Source organism: Pieris napi, chromosome 23 (genome assembly GCF_905475465.1).
Source record: "Pieris napi chromosome 23, ilPieNapi1.2, whole genome shotgun sequence".
NCBI lineage: Eukaryota > Metazoa > Arthropoda > Insecta > Lepidoptera > Pieridae > Pieris > Pieris napi.
The window spans coordinates 4801287-4818419 of NC_062256.1; the positions used below are offsets into that span (position 1 = coordinate 4801287).

Consider the following 17133-nt stretch of genomic DNA (forward strand, 5'->3'; position numbering starts at 1 on the left):
AGTCAGTCCAATCAGCTGATTTCTGTCATTTCCCAAATATGTATTCTGTGTTTTAATTTCAAGTCAACGCAACGCACTTAATTAATAGTCTGGCATTGTATAATGAAACGTTTAAACAATTTATTATTTTTAGATTTTTTTATTTTCTATAATATTAGAATGAAATTCAACTAGGCTCAACAGAAGTTCCTTTTTAGACGAAAGCCTCAAACAAACAACAAATAAAAACTTTTTGTTGTCGTTTGACACCTGTTAAAAGCTACTTTTTCACACTATAATACGGCAAAAGCGAGTTGACATGATGTATGCTCTTACACTGTCCCGTTGTAGAACAACATTTATTTGCCGAGTTTTATTTTCGTTCACCATTCTCTTGCTATTCGCGTATTGTTATTCCTAGCGCAATTATACTATGGATTACGTGGACAAACGACTATGGATTTACTCGAGATTAAAATCATGGAATAGCTTATTCTTGGTATAGTTACTCGTGTATAAATTGAAGTTTGGTCGAATCGACCCTTAATGGTAAACGACGCTGCCAACCTCAATCATCACACGATTTTTTAATATTGTGCAAGAATTATATAATTAGTTTTCGTATGTACTAAAAGATGGGATTTATTAAAAATATCTCATAAATTTGACCTTAAAAACAGTTACATATACCTAACATCATAAATAAAGTATGTAACAATTTAATTCGCGTTTTTGGTATTTTTCACGACATTTAGCAAGCGGACGGACCTACTTAAGAAAATATTATTTAAGTAATTATATTAAACTAAAGAACATGTTTCTTTCGGTCAAAATAACAAAAAATAAAAAATACATTGAAACTTGAAGATTCGTAAAAATAGGCCGAAAACCTTAAACTAGGCTAAGGCCGGCAACACACCCATTAAAAATGTCTATGGGCTGCGATGACTGCCCGTTTTGGCCGTCCCGCAGGCTTGTTTGTTCCCCTATAAAAAAAATAGGAGGCGCTTCATGGGTTTCGCACACAGGCGCTGCCGGGGGTCGGCGCGGCTCTCAGCCTGCCTGTGATACTTCGGTTTGTAACACGTTGTGAATTACAGCCCGAGCTTGAGCGTTGATCGTCACCATTTAATTTATTCAAAACCACGTCAGAAAATAGATTCTCCATTTTGCGTATTGCGTAACTAATCGTACAAACAAACTATATTTATATAAAAACAACAATCTTTATTAGTCGGATATGTCATATTGTTTATGCCTATAATTTAATTTTTTTTTAAATTTTTTAAAAAATTAAATCAATTTCATTATTAAGCATGCAGAAATTAAGAGATAATGTAACAAACAATTTGGTTACAAAGGTTTAATAAAATATTTATCTGTGGCAGTATTTGATAAAAAAAATTCATATGTAGCAGGTAGATTATGAAAATATAATTTGTTTAAGTTTTTAATTTGTATTGAATTAAAAAGAAACACGTAAATCTTGTTTGGCAAATATGAAATTCTTTATAACTCATTAAGTATATAACATAACTATATATACATAACTTATATATTACACAATAACAATTTAACAATCTCTGTGCCTACCTTCCAAGCAATAAAAACCATGATTTAAATATTATATTCTCTTTTCTTTTTCTATAGTTGGCTTGGGATTGACCAAGTGCAGGTTTCTATTATGTTGATAAAGTTGATAAAATAATAAGAAAAAATTTCTGGAATACATGATGTTGTAGGCCAAAGATTTATTAAATCATCAAAAGCTTAACTTATGTATATATAACTTATCTGGATAATCCAATTTCAGCACATTGACAATTTGTTGTGTATGTTAAAAAAATAAACTAATATATTGTTTATATTAAATAGTCAACAGTGATTGCTTAACCAATTTTTTTACTTCATGACAAAATACAAAAAAGTCAGTCTAATTTGGCCTACAATTCTGTTACAAAATTGTTTAAACTTTTATTTAAAAAAAACGATAGTTGACATAATTGTTACAATTTAGTCTTAACACTTAACTAGTATTCTTAACTTACAGACAGACTAAATATAGATACACTAAGGGTCTATTTCACAATGTACGGATAAGTTCTACATAAGTTCCAAATTAGGTTTTTATTACTTATTGGTAGGATAAACACTGTTGTTGCGTTTCACGACTGTCAGATAGCGCTATTCGTCACATAAAGTCCATCATAAGCTATGAGTCCGATGAATGTCAAATAGCACAATTTATCTTCCAAATAATTTATGTGTTGCATAGCTATCTGGTACTTTATCCATACATTGTGAAACAGACCGTAAACATACAGACAATCATCAGGGACATTAACACTATAATTTTAATACTAATATATTACAATCACTATCTTGTTCAATCACTTCATATTCAATATCTTTCGGGGTTTTAGAGTTCTTTTTCACTTTTTCTAATTTAACACTTGGTTTTTGTATAACTTTAGGTTCATATTCATCAGTGGCACTTGATTTTGTATCAGTATTTTCAACATCCGAGTCACTGTTATTGATATCTGTATTAACTTCTTTATCATCTGTGTCATTACTCTTAACTGCTGTCTTGTCCTTTCCATTCTTATTGGCATTATTATGCTTTATAGGCGTTGTTTCTTTTTTAAGACTGGATTTATTAATATTGTTTGATAAAGTTTGTTCTGTTACAGTTATGTTTTGTGGCACTGAAACTCCAACAAGATTGAATAATGGATTTGTACAGGTGGTAGGAATCATAGTGTTCATAGGGGCATAAGGAACTGCTACAAATACCATGTTATTATTCATCAAGTGATTAGCAGCAGGTGTCACAACAACATTTTCTGTTGAAATATTGTTGAATTTGACTGTATCCGCAACACTATTACTAACATTTACTGAACTAACAGTATATACTTTAGAATTTGGAGTAGGACTGTTACAAGTTTCAGTTATATTGTCAGTTACATCAGCCTCAGTACTCTTGGTTGTATTATTTTTCTGACTGGAATTCTTTTTTGAATTTATTTGTGATCCACGTGACCGAGTGACCATTGGTCCATTGGAGGATAAACGTAAGTTCTTTCTAACAAAATCTCTATATGTATCGTTAAAACTAGAAAATTCCTTGTCTTTATCGTCTAGTAAATCTAAATCTGGTTTAGTATCACAAGGTTTAGATTTCTGTTTACCTACAAAATTGCTAATTAAAATTTTGTTATCAATATCGTCGCAAGAATCTGTGTCTGATTGTTGATCAACAGGATATTCCGCTAAGGAGTAAGTATTTACTATTCTAGGAGATACATCTTCCATATGGGCTTTCTTCTTCAGCGGCTCCAACATATCTAAATCTGAATTTTCTCTCTTGATTGTTACTGATGCTTCTTGTTGTAAGACCTCAGATATTTCTGCATCCGTCAAGGACTTTGTTCGTTTGTGATTCTTTTTTAAAGAATCGTCTTCTTCGTCGTATGTATTTAATATGATTGTCATTTCTAATGCTTTTTCCACAAGTTCTTTTAATCCAGATATTTTTATTTTGGCCGCTGCCTCCAGTATATTTTCCAATAACATTTTAAAATCCAAATATGGATCACACCCATTCGAGTTGTCTATTGATTGCAGAAAATTTGTGATACAATATTTTCGGAATTCTTTTGCTAAATTATACTCACAAGTTTTATGATTAGCATGGGTTTTATACAATCTGGCTAAAATGCCTTTTGGGTATGATTGGACAACAATTATAGATGGGCATCGTTCAGTGCACATTTTTGTTACTTTAGTGTGGCTGCAATGGTAAAATTGCCTTCCATTTATTTCCTCCGAGCATAGACGGTATTGGATATATGCTAATTCCTCTATATGCTCCTTCCATAAGGTGAACTCTGTAATTCATTATTATAACTTTAATTTAACAAAAATTATCATTAGTTGCAAAACTTTTACCCGATTTGACGTGTAAATATTGTTAAATAGGATACAGGTATCTTAAAAGATATATTATCATATTTTTTATATTCATATTATAATATGATCATATTCAATTGAGGAATTGACCAATAATTTTATTATAGTAACATGAATTTGTTTAAAGTTTTGAAGTAGTCATCATTATAATCATAATTACAATTAATATAAATGAAAATTCAATAAATAGCTAGTCACTTTCTTATTGCTACCTACTTGTGCAAGGACATATAAACAATCCAGTATTTATTTTGTTTATCCATTATAATTTGTATGTTAGCACCAAAAACTAATTCTTCATCTTTATAACATTGGTTTACAAATCTTGTCTAGCCTAGTTATATGTAGACTTATTAGATTTAATATTACTTACGTGTCATATTGGGAAAGAACATGGTCTCAACACTTTTGTTATGTTGAGCCTCCACATGAAAAATGAACTTGTTTGCATTCATGAAAATTTTGCTACACAAATAGCAGAAATATTGTTCAATCTTTGTTTTCGTCTGTTTCTCATCGGTGATGCTAACAGAAATTTCATTTTTCTGTTTGTCACACTTGTGTAGAGCTAAATTTATATCTTTCTGCTTGCAATTTGTACAATCCTGAAGTTTTACTGGGTGAAGGGCTGTACTGAAATGAAAAACAAAGGGTTCAACACTACTGACACAGATAACAAATTCAAATTAAAAAATCATTTATTCGTTTACGTAGGTTTACGTAGGTAACACAATGTACACTTGTGATACGTCATTAAAGAAATACGTATTAATGCTTACATACAACTGACAATGAAAAAAATATCAATGGCAGAGTAACATAAGCGCTGCAAAAGTGCCTCATGTAAATAAGCTACCAACCCAGTGTCTTATAGTGCCAATTTATATATGCCCTACAATTGTAGTATCTCGTTGTTAGTTTTAATAGACATCGTTATTAAACATAGCTATATAGCTATGTCTGTCATGATATGCGTCATGTTGAGATATCTACAAGAGCAACAGTTGATCTGATCTAGTATTAATGCTATAACTAAATACACATACAAAATTAAAGTACAGTTGTCCAAGATAGGCACAATTTATACTTTTAATGGAATAAGGCCCAATTTAATTTCACAACTATAACAAATTGTATAAGTAAATACTACTGATGACTCATGAAACACACATTCAAAAGTGTTAAATCCCATACTCACATATATTTACTATGATAAACCTCTATATGCTTGGTGGCGACAAATTTTGAGGGGAAATTCGTTTGACATATAGGGCACTGGTATCTCTCAAACTTTTCTGTATCTGCTTTAATTTTATTACCACGTGATTTCATTGGAGTTGCATTATTTACTATACAGTGCATGACTCTCTTGTGATTCTCTAAAGCATTGCTATTTGTATATGTTCTTATACATTTATCACATTTGTATAGTTTTCTCTTATCCGACATTTTCTGAAATAAATATTTCTTGGTTATAAACAACTATGTACATAAGTTACAAGGTAAGAAATATGATAATGAAGCGGCCTCCAAGCCCTTTTTAAAATATGTTATACTTAGGTCCAAAAGTAAGCAAAGTGCAATTTATTTAATTGCAGATGCAGGTTCCGAAGCAACCTACAGACTATAAATTTGAATAAAATAAAATATTTGTTTAAGAAAAAACAATCATCATGAAACCCCAACATCAAAAAACAAAAAAGGATGTTGAAGAAATTGCCTTAGTTTTTCTCCTGCATGTTAACAAAGCAACCTTAGTGTCATACTGGTAACTGGCATTGCATATAGCATGTCCAGGATTTGATTCTCGGTGAAACAATTGGTATTGAACCCAGTATGGAAAGCCCAAATGAAAATATAATGTGCTGTTTAAATTGAGAATCAGAATTATTAAAATAATATTACACCACATTGAACACTGCATCTGAGAATATAATAGTTTTATTCTTTTAATTGACAATATTTATTTGGGGTGGGCTTAGTGCAGCTTTGGTTTATACCAATATATTTATTTATCAATAGAAATAATACTAATATGGTATTGTTACTATTCATAAAATATATTGTTAATGGTATTAAATAAACTCTGGCAACACAAAATAGCATTAATTATTTTATAAGACATTTAATTTAGATATCAATTTTATGCTTTATACTTAAATAACAAACATGTTCAATAAAAGAAAAACAACAAAACACTCACACTAACGAATGAAGACACAATTTTCGCTTCATTTACTATTTACATGTTTTAACTTGGCACTGAATACATTATATTTTACAATTCAAAAGTCGAATACTAAATACAATTACTTAATGAAACGGAATGTTGTACCAGAAACCAGATAAAGATATATTTTGGGCTAAAAATAATCACACAAGCTCAGATTAAGTACCTATGGATGGATACAAGCGTAGCACAAGAAACAGCAAGAGTTTTTAAGTGTTGCTGCGTCGGCAAAAATTTCCCCATATTGGGTAAAATTGTTACCAATTGCCGTTCTTTGTAGCAATCTATAGGGGAGGCCTATATTCAGTAGTAGAAGTCTGTTGACTGATATGATGATATTGACTACCAATTGATTACGATAATAGGGTAGATCACCGCGACAAACTAAGATGGAGATAGGGTGTGACAAACTTAATGCTTTTCTTAGTAGAAATTCGTGGAAGGAAAGGACCATTGTTGGTATGTAATGGGCTAACAATAATAACGAAGAAATAAATACAACTCATGTCAGCAAAAGCATTTATTTACAAAGTTTTCCATTTCTTACAAAAGCCTACTCTTAAATAAAACTAGCTTAGTGTACAAGTTTCGTTCGTCGTCAATTCGTTCATCCCGCTGAGACAATGAAGTCATAATAAAATTAATTCCAACTCTCAGATATCAAAGTTATTGCTTTGACAAATAACGCGAAATAATTGTCTAATGTGATTTGTTCAATAAAATGGTAGAACAGAAAAACTTTTTGTTTTAAAACACCATAATATGATTTTTGCACAAATTTTTTGTAGAAAAATATGCACTACCATGTATAGCATGAGTTTGCTTTAAAAACATTGACAATAGTAGCCAAATAAATAAATAATAAATATATATCACTTACATGTATACATTTTTCAGGTACTGAATATGGTTTTAGTTGTACTTTTTTTCCTTTATACACGAATGAGGCACCATTAAAATGAAGTGAACAAATTCTCGAAAATTTGGTTGGATGCCAATTATTTCGTCCAGTGGCCTCCAACCATTTAATTTTAATCTCTGGATTAGATGGAAACCTAAAATGTGAATTATATGTACTATAATAAGTAGTTAGCACAAAGTCAAAACCTTCATCACATTTTTGAAGTTATACTTCTTGAGGCGCGTTATGAAAAATTGATGAGAGTGAAATTTTACGATGCGCGCGCATCGTGACACAAAATTAACAGAATGAAGTTGCTCACGCAAGATGTTACGGCATTGGACATAATTTAAAAACAACATTCGATTAATAATAGAATTTATGTTACACTTAATGTAAGAGAATAATAATAAATATTTATTTATTTAATTTTTCAAATGTAAACTGAACTTTATTGACTATAATGACTCCTTTTCCAGTCTTTGATTATTTAATTGTAATTAATTATTTGCATGCAATCAAAAACTATTTTTAATAATGCCAAAGAAGTATAACTTCTTACGCGCGTACATAAGTACACGCACCCTTTTTTTTATCTTTTTAACCGATACCGAACCGGTGCCGAGGGGAACATACCGGCACGAATTCCCACGGATGATCACAGCTAACATAATTTTTTACGAGACACGAGGGGTAAATGAGATACAAAATAGCAACACTAAATCTATCATAGTCTAGGTTATTAAGAGCCTAATTATTAAAAAACTGATTAATCTAAGATTTTCTAAACTGAAAGCATTAAATTTCACTGTAAAATATCATAACTGACCATATTATATCGTTGCAAAACCAAATGAAAGAAATTTCTGTGTACTTACAAGTGAAACGTAATTTCATGAAGTTTTCGTTCACTACGGCTTTTACAGCCTAAAACGCTGCATCCCACCATCGTGCTTGTACTATTTTTATCCAAATCCACTGAATGCTCTTCTTACAACACAATTACAACTATTATTTCACACAAAAATCCAAAGACGCGAGATTGTTATGAAATATTACGAACACTAATCGTGACAAACAAATACCAGCCTGTCAACCAAGGTAATTTCATGGATTTGCCTTTCATAAGGGATACATTAATATCATCATCATTTCATGGATCCATCTGGGTAATCAAATCAAACAAGTCACAATACGATCATCGTAACAGTGAATTGACAAATCAAAAACCTAATTGACAAATCAAAAATCAAAAACCTAATATAATAATTTTACACTATATTTAGCCTACCGGCACGGTCCTTGAATAGACACAGTAGATATAACAATCATTGCTGTAAAGTATAACTGCGTCTCTGTCTAACTGTAAAATTCTAATCTGAAATACATACACTACACTCTTCCCAAGACGATAGACTGTGGGAGAGTATCTCTTTCTACTAAGTGTCAATAAATATAACACAGATATACGAAATAATTAATGTTCACTAATATAAATTAGCACAAAAAGTTTCATAAAACTAACTAAGCACATAATTCTGGTTTTCAGACCAAATTTTATGACCAACAATGTTTTAGCAAGGTAAATGGCAACTGCAAATGATGCGTTATAATCTTATTTTTGGAAAACTGAACAGTTCACAGTATTTTTCTTATTATTACCGCGTATAATAAAGTGAGGTAAATATATATATCCAAAGTCGTGAAAACTCCGAAATATTTGTGATATAGGTAATTGTCAATTGTATAAACATGGTATAAACAACATCAAAAACCTTTTAGTAATTGAAATACTGCAATTAAAATACGTTTCACCCTTAATTGACCAATACAATCGGTTTCATCGGACCATATTGTAACTAAGAATATGGTGAATATTATTTATGCGTGGAAATTCTGTTCATACAACGCATCAAAGCGGCCATCTTGATCATTGTCATTGTTTACGTTTATGCTTTGATTACATACATGCCTACACAGACACAAGATAATATAGAGAGACAACGCTGCTTGTTACTTTTTATAGATATTACAAAAACATATCACGTAATTATTCTTTTTTACATAACCTAAATTAGATGTCTTTTAATTTTATTATGCATAAATCTGAATCAATGAATATGACAACACTTCGACCATAGACATAGTATATACTGGCGTATAGAGGAACTGGCAGCTCGATAAAGCGTGACCAATTTTGATTTGTCAGTGTGTGCATTAGCTAGTGATGTACCTTTTACTTTGGAGGACTATCGATAATTTATTGAAGTTAGATGTTCGACCCTTGGAGAAAGTTGTTCCATAGACTGTTTTTGTCCAGATTATAATTATGACATTATGTAAAAAAAAATGCATTAATAAAAAAAACAACTTTTTTCATTGCTTCTTAATTTATTGACCTTTAAACAGATCAATCTTATTAAACTGGTTCCTTACAGTTTCCTTTCCTAAATTATTAAGTTTACATTCATACTTAAGTCTAATGTCGAAGTAAATTTCTATAACGTATTTCATTATTAAATACCTATGACCACTTAAAATATCTTGGTCCAAATTGTGGTTTTCCAAACTCGAAAATAAGCCGGAATTATGATGTTGTATGCTTGAGTGATTTTTTTTATTTTCACGAATAAATTTTTCTATTTTTAGACAAAGTTGTATCACATCTATTGAAGGGTATGTTAAAAAGCCTTGATCAGCCTTAGATGAAAAGTCTCTTATTTTATTATATGTCAAAGATGTATTAATTTGCTGGTCAGTAGTCAATTTTGAGTTCGATAGAATCGTAAAATTAGAATAAAAAGGTTGTTTGAAATCTATATTGGATGAAATATGTATTGGATGAAAATCTGGTATTTTTTACAATTATTTTAAAATGAACCAGGCGATCAACGCCAACAAACCGGCAACGCGTTTGGCGCAATAGGCCCTAAAATTTCACCAATTCTAGCGTATATCAATGTTTTTATAGGTGTTATTGATAATCGTAAAATAGCAATATGCTTACTGGTACAAATAAAGTTGGAATGGCTCCTTTAACTAAAACTGTATTTATTCGTCTTTTTCTTTTATATTCGTCCGGGAAATGTTTGCTGCAAATGGTAGAGTTCTTCTTTGGATTCCAACCAACGCGCCCAATTAATCTCAACCATTTTCCTCTTAGTATAGTATCTAGAGGGAATCTGTTGGACAAATAATACAAAATTGGGCAAAATGGTTCAGATACGAGACGGTAAACGTAAGCAAGCATTTATTTTCATAAGTAACATTCAAGATAAAATATCGATAATTCTATCGATTAATTTGAGTCAATCCCTAGCGTACATGTAAAATTAATTGATGAAATATTCCACTAAAATCATGTAAATTATCAACAAATGGACTTCCACATATACAAAATATGAAAGTAAACAAAAGCAGTAGCATTATTTTATATTTTATATAGGATAAAAGACAAATTTTAACCAAAAATAAACGCGTCATGCCAGTGATGACGATTTGGGTATTTACCTGTGAAATGTGCAATTTTCAGGATTATTTCTATTATTAACACCACAATCACTCACAGAACATGTAACCATTGTTGAATACAATTAGATTTACTGAAAATAAACCACGATGTACGCAAAAAATCCAAAATACTAAGGGGTTGTTTCTCCGCGTGCCGACTTGTGATGACCTGTCAATTGTCATTCAAAACCAGTCACAGTTTCATTGGATTCGCTATCCTTTTCTATCTTGCCAAATTTCCGTAAGGAATTTTCTTCTCCCTCGCTCGCTTTGTTGGTCTATACGCCAGTATATACTAAGTCTATGACTTCGACACTGTATTTTACATATTTAATCAATGTTTTCTGTCCATTTTCTCTTCTTTATGTATTAGTTCCGTTCCGTTCCGTATAAGTTGTAATATAATCAGAGATTCGTACCATAAAATGGCTGCCATTGTTTAGGGTTGTCACTACCATGCAATTTATTCACATCTTTGTATTTATATAATATTACACTTTTAATATATTTTGGACGATTTTAGCAGTTTTATATTATAGTGTAATACGAGCAATGTTTAATTATCTCTTTTAAGGCTACGTTTATGTCACAACGGTATGCGGCGGCAATTATAAAATACGTTACAGTAGTTTGAAGAGAGAGATGGAGAAAATGTAGGTTTCGGTTGCTTTCGTAAGGCACTCTCTACTACAAACTGAAAGAGGACAAATCAACAAAATCATGAGTATTCTATTTATATGCCATGATTTGTGCACATAGTAAATTTCGAGAAAATGAACGCTCATGATTTTAATATAACTTACTTGATACGGAAATATTGATGGCAGTGAGTTGTCACGAAGTCTCATAACATCGAGAGTTTTATTAAAACAGCTTTATTCAAAATGCAGTGAACAGAGGAACCACTCCTTTTGACCAGGATTGATGTTTCTCTCACCGATGGCCTGAAACCATCTTTTCCTCAAAACTTCATTCTTCGGAAATCTACCGATTAAATTAAAATTAAATTATGTTGATATAAGGCAACCCTATTCAAGTATACAAGTTACGCAAAATATAAATAATTAGATAGTACAAAACATATACTTAACCGATTTTTTAATAGCATAAGTTTAGTCTTCAAGAGTATTTAGTTTTATTTTTCAATCAGAATTAGTTATATTGCCATAAAACGGGGTACTAACCTATGAAGCGTCAATTCAGGTTGTTTTTTGTTTTTTCTTGCACCACACACTAAAATACAACACTTAGCCATTTTTTGTAACAGTTTACTTACAGTTACGTTTTTTTAAACTGATATTCGCGTCCGCGGAGCCCCAAATCTCTTTTTTTAATAACTATTTGACGGCATAACTAGCAACAATCACGACGAAGTTATTAGTTAATGCATACCAAGCGCATATCATGGCGGATTCTGACAGATGCCTGAACATTTAAGATATTTTTTAAAAATTGAAGTAATAACTTAAATATATGTATATGTATAATGTAACTTTCGTTAAATTCAATTGTATTATAGAAACATACATATTAAGTTATTGTTAATTGCGATATCTATAATTTAATGACGTTGACAATTGAAAGTAAATTTTATGTTAGCGCCAAACTCGTAAAACAATACCTACAAGTACAAGCCACAAGAAGACTCGACAGTTCGACACTCGTAAGTTTGACTCGACTCGAGATCGTAAGAATAATTAAAATAATAATTCTATTGTTTATACTCTGTAAGTCCCTGTAATTTCGTTAAATAATATTAAGTACTACTTCGTAAAAATCTGAAATAATTGGTTTTGTTGTCCAATGTCGACTAATCACAAAGCACAGCACTAGATTTATGACAACTTTTAAGACCAAAATATGTGATATCAGCTGTATCACTCATTAATTATACTATATTATATAAACTCACACAAAACTGATTTTAGCTAGATAGCTTATTTATCATAGTTTATTCTTTATTTTGATTAAAATTAACAATTTACTTCTATTTTGTTTTCAAATAATGTTATTCACATAAATTGTTTTTGTACTGTTAGACTTTAGTGTCATACCTAAATATGATAGTCATGATGTGTTTGTTACATTAGAGTTTTTATATGAAATAATAGAGTAAATAATATCTTTCTACTTAACAACAATAAGTAACAACAAAGTAAAATTTTATCAATGAGATGTTGCCAGAATTATGTTAACATGACTGAGGCCGACAGCTGTATTGTGTTGAAATATTATACAACAAGTTACTTATTATACGCCAAATTACCTGGGTAAGTAAGGTTTTAGAAATAAATTTACCTTAATGAAAAGTGTAGGTATTGAATGTGGATTCAAGTAGGTTCTATTTGATTTTTGCTGGAAGCAACTGGGGTCAAAATGTTTAGAGCAAATCCGAGAATGACTCTTTGGATTCCAATTAATTCGACGAGTACACTTAATCCATGCATCTTTTAACTCTGGATTATTGGGAAAACTGAAAAAAAAAGACAAACTATTATTTAGTTATTTATCAAGAGCTTTTGATCTTACATAGTAGTTAGCATAATATGCATAGCACACCACCACTATGTGGAACCAGATATCTTCCAATGCATTTCCAAACCTATTTGTGTTAGGGTCCTTCAAGAAAAGAGTGTACCAATTCTTAATAGGCCGGCAACCTACTCTTGAGCCCTCTAGTAATGTGAGTGTCTATGGGTGGCAGTGGTATCACTTAACATCAGATGAGCCTCCTGCCTGTTTGCCCCCGGTTACATAAAGAAAATAGAAAAATATTTACCTATTTACAAATATAATTTTATTATATATAATATTCTTAGCCCCACAAATTGGTTAGTGAGAAATTGAAAACAATTTATCTAACGTATTTCCAATATTCAAGAAGTTTTATTATGACGATAATAAATAGATAAATCTCTCTTATAAAAATTTATTTACATTTTTCATTAATATTCAAAATATATGTATAATTTAAAATTAATTTTGTTTTATACTACTTACCGATGAAAGGTTATGTTTGGCTGATTTCGTTCAGTGCGATTTTTACAGCCAGATACATTGCAATTCACCATAACTATCTTTTAGATCCTAAAAAAGGATTTTATAACTTTAATCGATCAAAATACTTTTTAAGCCAACAATTTATCTGGCTTCAGTTCCTGGTGGCATACGCAGGATTGCCAACTCCTACAAAATGTTCCCCCTAGGACCAACTTCAAATACCCCTAAATGTCGATCAAAAACCCCATAAGTTTTTGTTGTACACTTGGTTTGAAAGGTAATTTTAAATATGAAGTAAAAAATAGCTGTTGTATTTATGTGAGTACATTTTACATATTTATATATGTTAATTAATGCCGAATAGTATTATAAATAGTATATTAATGATAATAACAATGAGATGAAACGATTCTTAATTTTTCTTGGCAGATGTTTTTTTTGCGTTTTCGCCAAAAAATTTTTCATACATTATTTTTAAAGCTTTTTGTACTTTTTCTTTTTTATCTGTTCTGTTCAGTAAAACGATTAAAATTTAAAACAATTTAAATAAAAAACTAATTGCTTCAATGTGCTTTTTTCCTTCTAATACAATATTATTAAATGTCATTGGCATAAGCTTCTAATATATCGTCGAAGGCATCGGCCTGGATATCGCGCTGCGTTTTGCTATTGCTGATATTTTTGATCATACGGTCAGAAGGAACAAATTTTGACATGAAATTATTGTTTTTCGATATTAAAGCTGTAGCCAGGCTTAGAGTTTATATTTGTTGATTGCGTTTAAAGCTTAATATAAATTTTATAGAATCGTGTGTTTGTAGAGAAAAAAAAACTTGAATAAAGTACCCCCTGAAAAACCCCCTGGACATCTAGATTTCCCCTAAATTTGGGGGAAAACTCCCAAGTTGGCAACACTAGGCATACGAAAGAAAGTAATACATTTGTATATTAAGTACTATGTACGAAAAAGAAAGACCAATATGCATTCTTTGTCCTGTTCACTCTAGAACATTTATGCCACAGTGCACAGACCAAGTAGAGATACTAATAACGAATTTTCTAAAACTAATATCCTGTGATGTGATATCACGCGTCTTTATGTGAACTATTAAAAAAATTAGCTTATTAACGTAAGAAAATTAATATAATACTTAAATAATGTTTTGATTTTCTAGATGTGCAAGATTTATGCTACTTACTGACGAGTGAAGAATGGTTAAATTTGGTTAATTTCGTTCCTGAGACTTGATATAATAATATGTAGTAGAAAGTATAAACTACTAACTAGAAACTCGATTAACCGGACTAATTATTGTGTTCGATTAACGTTAAGTATTCGGATTTCGGATATATATGAAGAAAAGAGTTGATTAAAAAAAACGAAAATCAATGTTCAATTAATTTTTTTACTTAACTAATGCATTTTCATAGCGCAAGGGACTAGATATCGGCTCACGGCTGCCGAGTTGATAGTTTTTTTTTAAACCAAATATACAAAGCGTCTTCTAAGTTTGCATTGCATTTCCGATGTTTACTTTCCTTTTCACTATCTTATAGGCAGATGTACAATAAAATTGAATCGGAATTTTGCCAGTTTTGACACATTCATGCTTGTGTAAATTTGGCTTGTAGGACTGTATGTCTATTTAATATAATTGGTCAACCGTTGCGGTTAGTAGAGTTATTGCTGTACCTATAATATTGCAATATTCCATTAAAAATAGCACTTTTAGAAGATAATTATTAAGTATTCCTGATATCTTTAATTTGAGTTAAGCTAATAAGGACCGCAATTTATCCGACTAGTTACTAAAGTTCAATGACAATACCTATGTTTAGGAAAAACAGCAGGGATTATTTGTTTCCTTATTTTGTATCCATAAATGTTTCACAAGTAAGAGCAATAAAATTAGACTAAATAATGTGACCATTTTATTTTAGTTATACTTTATTATGTTTTAGTAGTATTGCTGTTTAAAGATAAAATAATTCCTTGCATAAGGCTAAACTAAGAATTTTAAAGTGTTTAATCCATAAAAATGACAGCATTAAACAAAACACTGTTAAAGTTGCATAACATATCAATCAGGATCATCATCAGGACCAAGGCATTTTTATTATTTCTGAATCTATTTCATTGATCATTTAAGGCAAGTAATCAATCAACATTCTATGCCTGCCAATCCAAAATAACTATCATTCCACATAGGGTAAAATAACCTAGGAGGCCATAATAAAAAACAAATTATATCATTCTTTGTTGTTAACCCCCCATAGTTTTATTTCATCTTCAGAAGCGGATAGTAAAATGCTATCAGATGGATGGTGACTAATTGACACCACTGGCTTATTAAACTTATGAACTAACTTATTAGTAATATTACTACTAATTAAATCCCAGTAAAATATTTCACCAGAGGCAGAACCAGAAATGATCTGATTATCTTTGTCATTAATACAATTTTCAAGCAAATAATCATTAGTCTCATGCCCCATAAACGTATTTAAAAGTTCTCCTGAATCTTTATCTATTAATTTTATAGTTCCATCTGAACAACTTAAAACAAGGCATTGCCCATCATGTGTTAAACTTCCATGTGTTATTATGGAACCAATATAATCGGAAATCATTTTTCCAATTCGTAGATCATATAATCTTGTATGGCAATCTACAGAAGTAGTTAAAACCTCATGATCAGTAACCTGTATGGATGTTATAGTATCTTTAGCATCTCTTAGTGTCTGTACTGGCTCCTGTCTTCTACTAAGAACATCCCAAAAAGCTACTGTATTATCTATGGATCCAGATATTGCCATGGTTGATTCTTCATTAAATTTTATACATGTTACTGAGCTTGCATGGGCCCTATACCTGCGCAAAGGTTGACCAGTAGTAACATCCCATAGGATAACAGATTTATCGGCACTACAAGATACAATCTGACTATTATCACTTGAACCTGCCACATCTAACACCTCATTTGCATGACCTCCATAAGTTTTCAAGTGCAAATCGTTATGCGGGTTCCATAATTTAATTTTTTTATCAGCGCCGCAGGTTAGGCAATAACTGCCATCGATATTAAATCTCACAGCTCGAACAACTTGCTGTTTGCAGTGTATTGTAGAAAGCACCTCCAATTGTAATGTTTCAGTCATGCTTTGACTTACAAGATAGGTACTTTGATACACATATTATTAAAAAATCCTTAATTAGCTTCACTATTAAATTGCAACCGTGTGCTGTGGTATCTGTGTATCACAGATTACTTATTAGTATTTAGTATACTAGTAGCGACTAGCGGTAGATCATTCTATATAAATTATCACTAATATCATAAATCGAATACGAAGTTGGAGGTTTGTAAACAAGTTGATATAATAATTTTGTGATTTTGACAAAGAATGTGAATGTGACATAGTGTTTTTTTTTTTGAGATTTTGGCCTGGTATTTAATCCTTTAGACCATATGTATAGCTATTAATGTATACAGTTTTGACAGATAATAATAGATTATTGTAGAGCCTAGCAATCAGC

At 30.9% G+C, this 17133-nt stretch overlaps 2 protein-coding genes across 7 annotated transcripts; both read right to left on the reverse strand.

The window, feature by feature from the left end:
• Positions 1-1463: 1463 nt before the first annotated feature.
• LOC125061366 lies at positions 1464-13788 on the reverse strand. 6 transcript variants are annotated; one of them, XM_047666771.1, is made up of 7 exons: positions 11780-11918; positions 11399-11579; positions 10596-11289; positions 10093-10267; positions 5153-5406; positions 4328-4587; positions 1464-3872 (listed from the first exon to the last, which is right to left on the reverse strand). In XM_047666771.1, the coding sequence occupies exons 3-7, from the start codon at positions 10664-10666 to the stop codon at positions 2326-2328; spliced, it is 2307 nt and encodes a 768-aa protein (XP_047522727.1). In that variant the 5' UTR covers positions 10667-11289; positions 11399-11579; positions 11780-11918; the 3' UTR covers positions 1464-2325. The 6 variants fall into 6 exon arrangements, with proteins under 6 accessions (XP_047522727.1, XP_047522726.1, XP_047522728.1 ...); XM_047666770.1 differs by lacking the exons at positions 10093-10267; positions 10596-11289; positions 11399-11579; positions 11780-11918 and adding exons at positions 12894-13068; positions 13596-13788; XM_047666772.1 differs by lacking the exons at positions 10093-10267; positions 10596-11289; positions 11399-11579; positions 11780-11918 and adding exons at positions 7065-7239; positions 7964-8330.
• Positions 13789-15840: 2052 nt separating this feature from the next.
• Positions 15841-17011, reverse strand: LOC125061381 (WD repeat domain-containing protein 83). Its single transcript, XM_047666796.1, has one exon. The coding sequence runs from the start codon at positions 16752-16754 to the stop codon at positions 15846-15848; it is 909 nt and encodes a 302-aa protein (XP_047522752.1). The 5' UTR covers positions 16755-17011; the 3' UTR covers positions 15841-15845.
• Positions 17012-17133: the final 122 nt, after the last annotated feature.